The following is a 13,711-nucleotide window of genomic DNA, read 5'->3' as shown; positions in this document are numbered from 1 at the left end:
CTGGGCGCTACGCGTCACTCTTCCACTCCTATTTATGCCAAATCGGTTTAAAAAATCGGGTATCCGATTCTAAATGACCGCCTAGCCGCCTAAATGACCGCCTAGCCGCCTAGGCGCCCGCCTAATCTATTTTTTTATTTTTTTATTTTTTTTTTATTTTTTTTTTATTTTTAATAATATTTTTATTTATTTATTTGATCTAAAATTTTATAAATATCATTTATATTCATAATTTTGATGAAAATTACACTATATTAAGTTTATATATTCTATTTGTGTGTTTTATACAATCTTAAACATGAAAATGTATTAATGTTATACACAATTAAAGATTAACATGTTTTATAACATAGTAAACCATCTAAAAATTCCGCCCCGCATAATTTCCGATTAATCCCCGATTTTCTCTTTAGGCGCTAGGCACAACCCGACCGCCCGACCGCCCGACTAGCGCCTAGCGCGTTCCCGAACAGGGCTTATAACATGTTATCAGCACGATTCAAAAATTATTAGACAAAGATTGGCACACAATTCAAAAAAATAGCTAGAAGATCTGTTTGTTATTGAACAAATGAGTACCATAATCTAATATTCGTCAAATAATTCAAGAAACCAAAAAAAAAACTGATGAAAAAAACCTAGAGAATGATCACAATAAATTAGCTGTAAAGTCAAATCTCATACTATACTAATCACACACCCCAGAAAGTTATAGATCAGATTCAGATATCAAATATCAACCTAACTGGTTATCTGTCTTATTCTTTTTTTCTTCTTGCTTCATCAATCATACACCTTTTGGCATCTTCTTTAACTCATACTCATGCAATGTAGCTCTAATCTGTTCTTGAACTAACTCTAATCTCCTTGAATACGCTTCCAGCTCCAGAATCTGTTGTTTCCTCCACCGTTCATCCCTCACCGCCTTGTTTCCTCCTCCTTCTACAGTCTACACCATAACCCAACGGCCGTGTAAACATGGGGCTGAAACTCAACGAGCAAAAGCCATGAGCACCACCTCCCATTGCAACCATCATCATACTAGTTGTCCCATTCATCATCTCCTTGATCACAGGACAGAGACAGTTTTTCACAGTCTCTTCAATCAAACCACAAAGGTTACCACTAATACTTTCGTTAAGGTAGACATTGACATCAGAGGGGGTGGTGACATGTTTGTTGTCTTCTTCAGTCTTCCCTATCCTTGATCGTTTTCTATCCATGTCAAGAGTAGGATCCGAACTAGGGCAGTTACCATTGGTGTTAGTTTCCTCAAAATCCATTACATTGTTGTCTTAAAACCCAATGATCTTCCCAGTTTGGTTCCAAAATCTTCCTAGAAATCTCGAAAGTAGATTGATCATGAGGGCTCTTAAAGAACACCTCTTTACCTAAATCAAACTTGCTCATCACGTTACGGTACTTCTTCTTAAGCCTTAAAACGTCTGCGAATAAGCAAGTGGTCAACCACTCCTACACTCACTCACTTGCTTATTATTGCGGCCAGTTGTGTCCTGACGTATCTAGGTCCAAACCAAAAGTCAATTTAACTTGTACTGAACGAAACAGGCTTTATGCTCTAATCACTTGAAAGTTAAAACAAAAATAGAGTGAAACATGTTTAAAAAAAAAAAAAAAAGCTCGAGATTAAGTATATATATAGTTCAAGTAAAAAGACAATTAAACTTAAAATTACATAAAAAGTGATTATGCAGAACAAGAACCGAAAATGGCTGATACTGTCTAAAGTTCTCATTTCTTCTTGGGATCACCGGCCTTGGTCTGCAATGTAAAGCAAAGAAAAAAAAAATGATCAAACAAAATACTAGTGTGTAAACACTTGTGTTTAATGAGTGTCATTAGTAAGAGTAGGTCTCTCACCTTCTTAACTCCACGTATCTTTCTTCCTTTCCTTAATTTGTTTCCTTGATTTCTCGATCTTGGTATCAAGACCATTCTACAATTTACATAGACAACCACATATTTATATATAGAGTTGAGACATCTCGTTATCTATCTTACAAGAAGAAGAGGCAGACTAACACTGATGATGATCAAATAAGAGAGTAATAGTAATAATAATATCTAGCTAGTACCCAATACTATTAAGGCTATTATTGCATGAAGCGATATACTAGTGGAAAGAGCATTTACCCTGATAAGTCTGTACTTGGGTTCGAATTTCTTGGCGCTCTCGACATTGTCATAGATCAAACCAAACCCTGAAGATTAGCCACCTCCAAAATGGGTTCTGAATTTGAAAACAAATATGGCATTTGGGTCTTTGACCTCGTACATCCTCGCTAGCTTCTCCTTCAGCTCAGCCTTTTATGTGAAAAAAAAAAATAATAATCAAAAACGAATTTCACCAATTTGAAAACCACTTTTAACAGACTAGTCTTTGAAATGGTAAAGCTGATACCTTTGAAACATTGGCTCTTCCAGGGTGAAGAACATCAATGACCTACATTCACACTCTTAAGTCATTGATGCAGAATCTTTATCAGAGCTAAGTGAAAACGTATCAAACACTCTCTTTGCATTTTGTTCAATACTAAAAGCTAAAGACACTGACTAGCGTGATAGATAAGTTAGACAAGAGTTAAAGAATTGAACTACTCACGAACTGCTTCCTTGAGAGAAGTCTGTTCGTCATGAACTTTCTGGTTCTGATAGTCACTGCCTTTTCCGCCATTTCTACGATTCCCTCCGGGATCAAACGATCTCTGCAAAGCTTTGAGTTCGTCGTCGGCTCCGGTGAAAAGACGGGAGGACGCGCAGAGTAAAGCTGCAGCTTTCAATTAGGGGTTTTAATGGGCCGTAACCATATTGGGCTTACTGTACATCCTAGTCTATAAAACGAAACACACTTTGTCATCTATAAACAAAATATGAAAGGTGAGAAAATAAGGCCAGTGGGTCTAAGCCTTTTTCTCAATGGGCCTATTTATTTACAGCGTGATTTCTGTTTTCCTGTCAGCCTGGTATATTTTATTTGCAAGTGTAATGTTTTTTTTTTTTTTGTAAATATCCTAGCAATTTAATTAATACTAGGTGTTTGCCTCACATACATGTATAATAATTTTACAAATCATTATAAATAAATACACTGTCAATGTAAAAACTATCACAATTGTTCATTCATAGTATTTAATAATAAGTTAAACATCAAATTATTATATAAAATAAATTATTTCATCACAATATTGCATAAAGAATTTGTAAACACTCAGACGTTTAAAATATTTAGTGTTAAATTAAATATCAAACTTTTATTATAACAAAGTTTGTATTATTATTGCATAAAATAAATTTGGAAGTAACATGTAGAATTCATATAGTATAGATAAACTTGCGTAAAATAAATTTGGAAATATTTTTTATTGCGTAAAATAAACTTGTAAATGATAATACAAATAATATATAATCCCTTATTTATAGAATAATAGACTTGAAAATCAAAGAATTTTTTATGTTTGATAATCAAAGAGATTAAAAGGATGAATACACTATCTTGATTTAACCTTGCAACTGTTTTTAGTCTTTATAACGTAAGCAAATCATCTATAAGTTACGTACGATAAAAAAAAAATATTATAATAAAATGCTAAATTTGATTGAAAAGAAAATGTACTTTTTTACTGCCCATGCTACTTGTTCTATGACTTTTCCAGAAAGAGAAATACAGAACTAGAAATTAGATCAACTCGCACTGCAATAGTTTAACCTTGGAGAGCTCCAATCCATGTTTGATATGCACCTAGCAAAGCTCTGACATGGCGGTCCCTTCGTAATGACATCAGTCTGTTTCAGATAGCCTTATCAATGAACTTGATGATGGTTCCCTGCGAGGACGGAGCATCACCATGCTTACAAGCCTTCCAAGGTGTATTCTCATGTATAATATGTTGGAACTCGTTTTTGACAAAATGGTTTTAGATCATTTGTGGTAAGTTTCCGAGCGAAGATGTTCGTTGGAATAACCGGGTGTTGGACACTATGAAGTAGTGTACCTATATGTCAAAATCGGAGTTGGTTTTGAATGAGAAATTGAGGTCCAAATGAGTGTCTTCAAAAGTTTTTATAGCTTTTAAATTTGGCTAATTATAAAAACTAGCAAATGCACACATTGTATTTTGGAGTTTAAATTTGATTTAAATTTGTTAGATAGACTTTGTGTCTAATAACTTATGGTTTAAATCATATTTATGTTATCTTTTATATTTGTTTAAATATAAAAATGTAAACTCATAGCAAAATAAATTAGCTTTGATTGGTCAAAGATATTAATAGTTTTGCTAGTAAGTTACGGTCAAGGGTTAATGAAAATTTTGTTTTTGATTATGATAATTGATGTGACTTAATGCTCCATAACACCACTTTACGTTTGTTGTGATTTTGAAGAAAGAAAATATACCTTTATGATTTATATCATAACGTAATGATGATGATTATCATTCTCTTATTTCTATATAAAGGCTTGTGAGGCATTTAGAAAACACACTTCCAATACAAACAAAACCACTTTCTCTTATTTTTTTTTTGTTTTGTGTTTGAGAATATAACATAGAAATAGGTTCGACAGGCTTTGGTTCTCAAGTGCTGTGAGACTGAAGATATAGGCAGTTGTATCATGGGATTCTTAAACGTATCAAACCGGCACACTACGGACGTTTAAAGGATTAAGAAAAGAGATCTAATCTCGACTCTGTTTCAACCTAGTTCTTTTCCAACTAAGGTATTATATTGTTGTATTTTTTTTTCATGTTATATGTAAATTTTTTTCTTTATATATCAAATTTGTCTATTTAGTAAATTTGGTGCCTACATAATACTGAATAGATAAATTTATCTTGTTAATATGACTTTTAAAAGATTATATAATAAAAATTGTTATATAATAATTCATTAAAAGTAACATCAAACTTTTAAGGTAAGAGCTCAGATGCAAAAAAGAATTCGCATATACTATTAGATAGATAACGAGAACTTTGTACTTGACTAAAAGAAACTGAAAAGGTTAAAACTTTTGGGGAAGAAGAGTAATTAATTATATAGATCAAACTATTAACTAATAAATAAGTTAGTTGGTCTTATTAGCCACACACGAATGTTCAGATGAGATGGCTTTCCACCGCAAAAGATAATTGAAGGCTGTATTCGGATTCGACCATAATTTTAAGATCGACATAACAAGTAGTGTCGTATCTATATTAGAGGACAAACAGCATCTACCTAACTATTAGTTCGTTGCTTGCTGGTGACGACCCTCTTTCCATTATATACATAATAATGGACGACCTTGTATAATAATAATATATCATTATTATCATGCCGTCTTTGAATTGTATTACATAATAATGGAAGACCTTAAATGTAATGCTAGTATGTATAAAAACGGTGTAATTTCAATAAGTAACAATTAATATTGTGGGGAAGAGATTTAAGGACCGACAGGAAAAATAAGTGGAGAGAGATACGAGAAGAATGGTTGGCACTGAAGTGGAGTTGGGTACGAAAAGGGTACGTTTGATCTGTACATATTCAATACCACATGTCATCCATAAAACGATCATTTATAAGATTTTGCTTAGTATGGCTCCTTTTTTTTTTTATTAATCTGGGATATTTCAGACCCATGAAAAAAGATCAAACTAATCTTCAAGTAGAAATGCAGTCCACGAATAGACTTTTTCTCTGAGTATTCAGATGGTCCTAAAACATAGACCCACGGATAGACCCTCTCTCCGGGTATTCGTATGGGATCAATTATTACTATCTTCTTTTACTAAGGGTGGTCAACCTTATTCAATTCTTCATACTATGTCCCTATCATTCTTTTCAATCTCTTTAATTCGCTTCTGAATTTTATTTTTGAATTTGGACATGGTATGTACATCATGAATATATGTTTAGTTTGTCACTCAACATTAATTGTGGTAAAGGTCGTTTAATCGTTTTTGTTTGGTATTGTTCTATGTGACTAATCAAAATCTTACATTATCTTTGGCAGAAATAGTATATAGAATATTTATTTTCTGATAATATATTTTACGAATCAATATCGCCAAAAAACTATAGTTGTGGAATAAAAATTACATATTCACTAAAATTACATATTCACTTATAGTTTTTAGATAAATATTATCGGATTCACCATTTTTCTACTACCTAAACGAGAGCTTGTAACGGTTAGCTTTCTATCAAAATGATAATTGCTGGCTTGTGAATGCATGGGAAAGGCACAAGAAACATGAAACCACCTATCTACGTAAATTATTTGAATAATATTTGCCGCAATGATCACCTAACATATCATAGAATATATTTTCATCGTCTACATATATATCTTAGATCCCCAAGTCCAAGATATGATCTGATGAGCTTCAGATTTCTTTAGTAGAATAAAACCTATTTTATATATAGGCTTACCACATGATCAGGGTCGCATGTCATTGTGATATTTTTATCTACAGAATGGGCTGATAGTAATAGTTTTGTCATAGAGCTTGCGAGTTGAGACTTTATTTTCAGTCACTATTGAAAAACCAGGCGTATAATTTTAATTTAGAGAATCGTATTGTAGTGTGAATATCGACAAACAAGTAAAAGTCCCATTGAAAAGGCCCAACTATTTATACTATAATCATATAGAAACGATAGACCAACCATGTTATATGTGTATATATATATATAAGATTCGGATTAAAATGACTGAAAGAAACTTGACCAAGACAAACATAAAGTGAAAAATACAGACGCATGTGGATGAACCCAATTTTCCAGTAGACTGGTCGGCATTAGAACATGGCCATGTCCAGGCCATACGCTGCCGTGGGGTTGCCCTTTTAATTGACTATTTTGGCCTTTTCTGTCTTATTCCTTCGATTTCAATTTACATTATCCGAACGTTCTAAAGAAATTGTACACACAAGTTCTAAAAAAAGTTTGTAAATTTTTTGTATTCGCTTTATTTTCATTCATTTATTATAATTATTATAGCTGTTTGATATTTCCATCCCGAGTTTTATTGTGAAAACTAAAATTCGTAAGTTGATTTTACTAAATTGCTCAATAATTCGTTCTATTAATTGTTGTAGTCAATTCATATCCTTTTACTAAAAAAAAATCAATTCATATCCAACCTGTTTCTCCCCCACATGCATTCAATGGAACCTTGAAAGCAAATGATCATAGCTAAAATATACTCATATATTATAAAATGAAATGAAACTACTTTTAAATCATAGCAATACTTCAATTAATTTAAAGGAAAAAAAATTTCTTGGTGATTCACATGATATTAGTATTATAGTGATTTATGTTGCTAAAAAGTATTTAAAAACAACTTGATAGGTACAAAAATTGAAATATCATTATTGAAAATTTCTCAAATAGAACTTTTCATTTGAAAAACTTTGGTATGAATTTCTTAAAGGTAGTTTAAATTTTTATATTTAAATATTAATATTTATGGTAAAAATCTGTAGTTGAAAAACACTTATGCGGACCAGTAATTTATCTCTTAGAAACGAGTTAAATAAATAAATTCAAATATTTTCATAAAACTCTTATCAAGTTTTTCACAAACTAATTCTTGAGTGGAGAGAATGGTAACCTCAACAGAAATAACGAGGCTCTCTTAGGTATACTCGTGTGGTTACACTTAAAAGTCTTTAATAACAATATGTATACATGGGCAAAACCAAAAGACAACGTAATCAAGATTCAATGGCATCGACAGGAAGTGAAGTTGTCCTTTTAAGACATTTTGGTAGCAATCTTTCTCCACACATCTTCTCCTTCACACTATCTTCATCTCTCTCCGGCCGCCACTGAGACTTTAACTGCTCATCTTGCATCTCTCTGACCTCTATTTGGCACTTGGCTTTAAGCCATCTTAACTCTTGTTGAACCTGATGTGCAGTCTTCTCAACCACCTCATCATCGCAGTATAAAGACGGCAAAAACGAGAACGATCCAGAGCCTGATAGATGGCTTAGACCGTTACTTGCTTCACACGGAAACGTGATTTCAGGGTTCTCATATACTTCTTCTTCCTCCTCTTCCTCTTCTGAATGGTTTTGTCCTGAGTCTATCGAGCTAAGCTCTCTACTCTCCTGCTGTTGCTGCAGCCTCCATAACTCTCTAAGACGAACCTCGGTTTCTCTTATAGTAATCTCTTCAAACCGACCGTGAGTCTCACTGCACCCGTTTCTGCAACATTGTGCAACGTTTGCTCCAGGGTTTGTCCTCAGGAAGTCCATCACGGACCCCATTGAGGTACGGTTCGATACGCAGTTGCTGCAAATGTTTGCGTTTGCGGCAGCCGCAGCAGCCGCAAGGGACTCTTCAAACGCAGGGCCTGGTCTCCAACTAGGCACAAGTCTAGATATCTCACCGTCTATCATGTTGGCTATCTTTGTGACTCCGTGATCGTCCATATCCAGCTCTGCTACCATCTCTGTTGCAACGCTCAGTGCTGTGTCTGTCTCTATGTCAAATGGGAAGTAAATGTTTCGGACACGCCCTGCAACAAAACAGTTTTTTACACTCTTGTTAGGTCATAGTCATGGTCATATTATCAGAAACCTGAAAACCGAACCGAAAAAACTTAAACCGAAACCGGACCAAAATTTACAAAAACCGAACAATTCCCATTTCTCTGAACCCGAAAAACCGAAAACCGAAAGGTACCGAACATCCTAAATATAATTAAAATATTAATTAATTTTACTTTGAAAATAACTATATATCAAAAATATGATTTATAAAAAAAATTATTAAAAAGACAAATTATCCTAAATTTTTTGTTTTTAATCAGGTTTTCCGGGTTTTTTTTTGTTTTAAACCCGAACCAAATCCGACCATTTCTAATTTGAATATGTTTTGGGTTTTACGAAAAAATAAAAACCCGGCCCAAACCTGACATTACCCGAACCGACTCAATTCAGAAAATGTTCAGTTTCTAAACGGGTCCATACAGGTCATGTAAGAGTCAATTTAGTAAAGTGATTGTTGTTACCTTCTTTGTCAGTGATCCTAAGACGCAAGAACAAGCCACCATCATCTCTTCTCTTGCCTTTAATAGTTATATCAACATTACCAGAACTCTTATCTTCTTCTTGATCATTTTCATTTCGACACTCAAATAGCTCAATTCCATGAGTCTCCTCTGTCTCAGCTGGATTATAAGCCCATCTGTTCGGATACTCATGGTGGCTATCATAACCATTTGAATACTGACGGTTCAAAGAGCTACTAGGGTAGTTGTAGTAGTCAGCAAGATGATGATGCTGCTGCCTAACTAGTGGCACATCCATATCAACTGATCTCAAATCAAACTCACCATCGTCTATACGTAGAAAAGGGTCATCTAGTAACTCACGAGCAGAAACTCTAAGTGAAACAGTGGCTAAACACTTCTCTATGAAGTATTTAACTTCCGGGTCTTTCACCTTGTACAATGCATCTGGTTTCTTCCCCTGAAACCAAACTTATTAAGCCTTTTGAAACAGAAAGAAATGAAGTAATGGGAGAGGACTCTCACCGACATAACTTTCTTGTAGATCTGAGCAGGATGTGTACACTCACTGTAAGGATAGTCAAATGTAACCATCTCCAAAATGCACATACCAAACGAGTATATATCAACTAGTTCGTTATAAGCTTCTTCATATACTTCAGGAGCCATGAACTCAGGCGTCCCTATACACAAAAGACCAAACACTTTCACCATCAGAAACAAAAGAACTTAGCAGAGGAAAAGTATGTAGGGGTTTGATCTGTATATAAAATGTAACACTCGTCTCATCCTCTCTCGAGAACGGCATATTACTTATGCAAAAATATCGAATTAAACCGAATTAACAGAAACCGATTAAATATCAAAACATTTAATAAATTAAATAGAGAAGAAAACTCTTTTAAAATAAATGATAAAAATAAGTTTCATAAAACCGAAATAAAATCATGATCATCTCAAAATATGCAACTAATCACCATGCTCACCTACGCAATGAGCAGCGTGAGACTTTCTTAAAATGGCAGCGAGGCCAAGATCTCCAATCTTGACCTCACCTTGATTGCCATTAACGAAGATGTTGTCACATTTGAGATCTCTGTGGATTACAGGAGGGTCATGGCTGTGTAGATAATGTAAGCCTCTCAAGATCTGTCTACACCAATGCTTCACAGCTCTTATGTTCACTCTCTTATGCCTCAGTCTATACCTGGAATTGGATCCATTATCAAAAACCTCTCAGACATTCATGTAAGAGAGACAAGAACAAGCTTGTTTCGCAAGAGAAAGCTTACTGTCTTAAGGTGCCAGAAGTGAACATTTCAGTAACGAAATTGATGTTTCTGTTAGCTGTATCAACCCAAGAGGTGTAGAACTTCATGATGTTCTTGTGTTTAAGGGTCTTGAGGAGATGAATCTCACAGTAGAGCCTCTCTAGATCTTCAGGGCTCTGTAAGAAATCGTAGAGCTTTACTTGGTTCCATGCTACTTCTATGCCTTCATATTCATCAAATGCTCTGTAACTACAAATCATCAAAAGGAACAAGATTAGTGTTCTTTTTTTTGTAGAATCTGAAATGGGTTTAGGTCAAAGCAATAAAGAGATCCAAAAGAAGCAATCTTTATGTTGTGGGGATCAAAAAGTTTAAAACTTTATGATGAATGAACAATAGCATCCATCACCAGATCTAGAGAGAGAGAGACTTGGTTACTTACACAGTCTTTGAAGCTCCTTTACCCAGAACTTCATTATACTGCAAGAACAACAATAACATTAAAACTCAACAAAGAAAGAAGAAAATGATTGAGATTTGGTTAAGTGAGAGAGGAAAGATTACTCTTCCATATCTTCCAGTGGGATCAACTTCAACAAACTCAGAGTAATCTGGTTCTAGGTAACTCAGATTGTTCATTTCTTTCTCCCAATCAAGAGAGAAAAATTAAAATCTCAAATGAAAATAAAATAAAGTATAGTATAATAGATCTATCAATAAATATCTCTCTCTCTCTCTCCTTTTATTTTAGTATAAGGGTGAGTTTCTGTTTCTTCATAGTCATCTTGTTCTTCTATAATAAGGAGCTGAACAGAGATGATGTAATGAAACTAATGTAGATAAGAACAGTATCTGTATTTAGACTCATTATTACATTATAATGAATAGTCTATAGTGAGAAAGAGAGAGATACTGGGATAGAGAGAGAGAGAAGGGGACTTGAGCTGAGAAGACAGACAAGCTGAGCTTTCTGCAATAGTTCAAATGGAAGTTTTTTTTCTTTCTTTTGATTGGTTATTACAGATAAATACAACCACCTCGTGAGAGAAAGACAAAGACGGTATGCGTTTCTTGCGGGACGGTGGTCCACAAAGGGTAAACTGTTAACAAAATATCAACAGTTCATCTCTCTCTCTCTCGCTCTCTTTTTTTCTTTTGTCAACTGTTATAAAAGTCTCAGTAGTAGCAACTAGCAACGGTTTTTACATGTTCTAAACTACTCCGTAGGAAACTGGAAGTCTAGCTGCAACAATTTATTGTTGTGTGTGTTTATCAAATAATTAGGGGTTTTCTACTTTCTGATTTAAAAAAAAAAAAAAAAAATTAAATTGTTAAAATATAGTAATGTATAGTGTATATACATCCCCAATATTTATAAAAATAGAACGACTCGATGGTTAGACCAGATTCAACTATAAATCGATCATATAACCAGATTAAATTTAGAGTCATTGAACCGGATAAAATTATTAAAATTATAAAAAATCCATTAGTCATATAAACAAAAAACTAATTAATATTTTCAGTGCTTTATATTTGATATTTATATATTTTAAATTATCTATCATATTAACTATAATTATTTTTAATTCTATATATTAGAATTTTTTTGTCAAGGATTAAAAATATATAAATATATATTGTGAATTATATTAAATCGTGATTCATATAATTATTCGGTTTAGTTTCCGGTCATTTTTGAAAACATTGAACTCCCCCTTCTCCCTCATTCATCCTCCCTCCCATTAGGCAATTACAAAGCTATCTATAACCTATGCCAACTATATCTTAACGAGTAGCCTACTTCTACCATAAACAACAGTGCTACATAACTAAGTACTAATGTTTACCATAAGAAGCTTTTAACAGAAACAGTTAAAATGAAAACCTAATCTGGAATTAGAGACAGCGAGACAATACATTAGCTTGTCGACTGGATGTTCCGAAGGAGGCAACAATGGCTAGTTTGGCCACGTGTCAAGTTGCCTGCGTTATCACACTCTCTCTTGACCATATATCAACTCAAATATAAATCATATATAGTACATTGAGCAATAATCATAACGATTTACTTTATAGTTTTTTTCAAACTTTAAATGATCATATTTTCAACAATAATATAAGTCCTTTCGCCCATATACTACATGTTATTATGCCTTGAAATAAACGGTATTAATCGTGCCATGTAAATAAAGCTTGTTGAAACATTAGTCTTAGTCCACAATTTTTATAGAAGTAATATACATAGTTATAGATTCCTAAATTGTTAAAAGTATTTTTATTAAAATTCTTAAAAACGTTTATTGTCTCCAAAAATTTCATGGCCATACCGTAAATATATTCAGAGTAATTTTTATGCTTCTGGTTGTTTTCATAACTAAACTTCATTTTGATCATTATTATTATTTTTTTTATTATTATTATTTTGTATATGAGTATATCCTTTACAACCGTTAGACTAGTAAACCCTTGTTTACATCAGAAGGAAACGAGACAAATCTACGTGTATTTTAATATCACTTCAACGGTTCAACCATTAGACTAGTAAACCTTGTTTAGGAAACGAGACAGATTCACATCTAATAAACGGCCAAAAAAATCACAGTATCTATTTAATAAACCACAAGAGATCGATGGGGGGCCTGGGGGGCATATAGTTTTAGATGAAGAACACACATGTGCATGTGGGTGAATACAAAGACATGCACGATCATCATAGCCTTTTAAATGAAAAAAGCAAATAAGACTTAGTTGTGATAATGAATCAGACCAACCACAAATCTTATCCCTTTGGCCTTTTCCTCACACCATTAAACTTTATCATAAAGTTTTATTTTCATTGGTATTGATTTTCTCTTTTAAAATCTTTATACAGATTACAGATTACTATATTGGATTAACTCTATTGCCAATAACTTTAATTATTAAATTGGACCTTGTTTAATATGACTACTTCACTGGTGATTCCGTGGTTGCCCGTACGGAAGTCACAAGTAAAGGTAATCCAAAAAGTAATCGCAAGTTCACAACACCTAACCTCAATAAATAACTACTAATAAAACAAAATTAATTTTATTAAGATACTGACAAAATTTGCATCGTTGTCGTTTAACAAATATTAAATTAACCAGGCATATGAATTAGGATGGATCCACCTATCCATCTAATCTCTGTAATATATACATCGATTATTTAAATTGTGACATGAATAATAACGTTTAGCTGACAAACAAAAATAATGGTGATTGTTATTGATATGATATGCTTGGACATAATTAGTATTGACAATAAATTTATGAATGATTTAACGTACAACTAATCAATATTTTATCATAGAATCACAGGATTGATTAATATCCTAAAAATTACGATTGATTGTTCTTGTCTGTTGATCAAAAAAAAAAAAAAAAAAAAA

At 33.2% G+C, this 13,711-nt stretch overlaps 1 protein-coding gene and 2 pseudogenes across 1 annotated transcript; all 3 read right to left on the bottom strand.

The window, feature by feature from the left end:
• Positions 1-787: 787 nt before the first annotated feature.
• On the bottom strand, positions 788-1,440 carry LOC106330131 (annotated as a pseudogene).
• Positions 1,441-1,646: 206 nt separating this feature from the next.
• Positions 1,647-2,746, bottom strand: LOC106328652 (annotated as a pseudogene).
• A 4,861-nt stretch (positions 2,747-7,607) lies between these two features.
• Positions 7,608-11,430, bottom strand: LOC106335321 (serine/threonine-protein kinase WNK1). Its single transcript, XM_013773817.1, has 7 exons — positions 10,861-11,430; positions 10,739-10,776; positions 10,318-10,545; positions 10,012-10,232; positions 9,551-9,708; positions 9,026-9,485; positions 7,608-8,530 (listed from the first exon to the last, which is right to left on the bottom strand). The coding sequence occupies exons 1-7, from the start codon at positions 10,933-10,935 to the stop codon at positions 7,722-7,724; spliced, it is 1,989 nt and encodes a 662-aa protein (XP_013629271.1). The 5' UTR covers positions 10,936-11,430; the 3' UTR covers positions 7,608-7,721.
• Positions 11,431-13,711: the final 2,281 nt, after the last annotated feature.

The sequence above is a fragment of the Brassica oleracea genome, chromosome C3 (genome assembly GCF_000695525.1).
Source record: "Brassica oleracea var. oleracea cultivar TO1000 chromosome C3, BOL, whole genome shotgun sequence".
Classification (NCBI taxonomy): domain Eukaryota; kingdom Viridiplantae; phylum Streptophyta; class Magnoliopsida; order Brassicales; family Brassicaceae; genus Brassica; species Brassica oleracea.
Note: the sequence above shows the minus strand (reverse complement) of the source record. Positions and strands in the feature narration are given on the sequence as shown.

Bases quoted from the DNA above. Each gene is read 5' to 3' on its own strand.
- LOC106335321 (XM_013773817.1), bottom strand. From the start codon at position 10,935: ATGAACAATCTGAGTTACCTAGAACCAGATTACTCTGAGTTTGTTGAA. The intron at 10,546-10,738 runs GTAAGTAACCAA...GATGATTTGTAG, and splicing joins AAAGGAGCTTCAAAGACTGT to TTACAGAGCATTTGATGAAT. The intron at 9,709-10,011 runs GTGAGCATGGTG...TTTTGTGTATAG, and splicing joins TCACGCTGCTCATTGCGTAG to GGACGCCTGAGTTCATGGCT.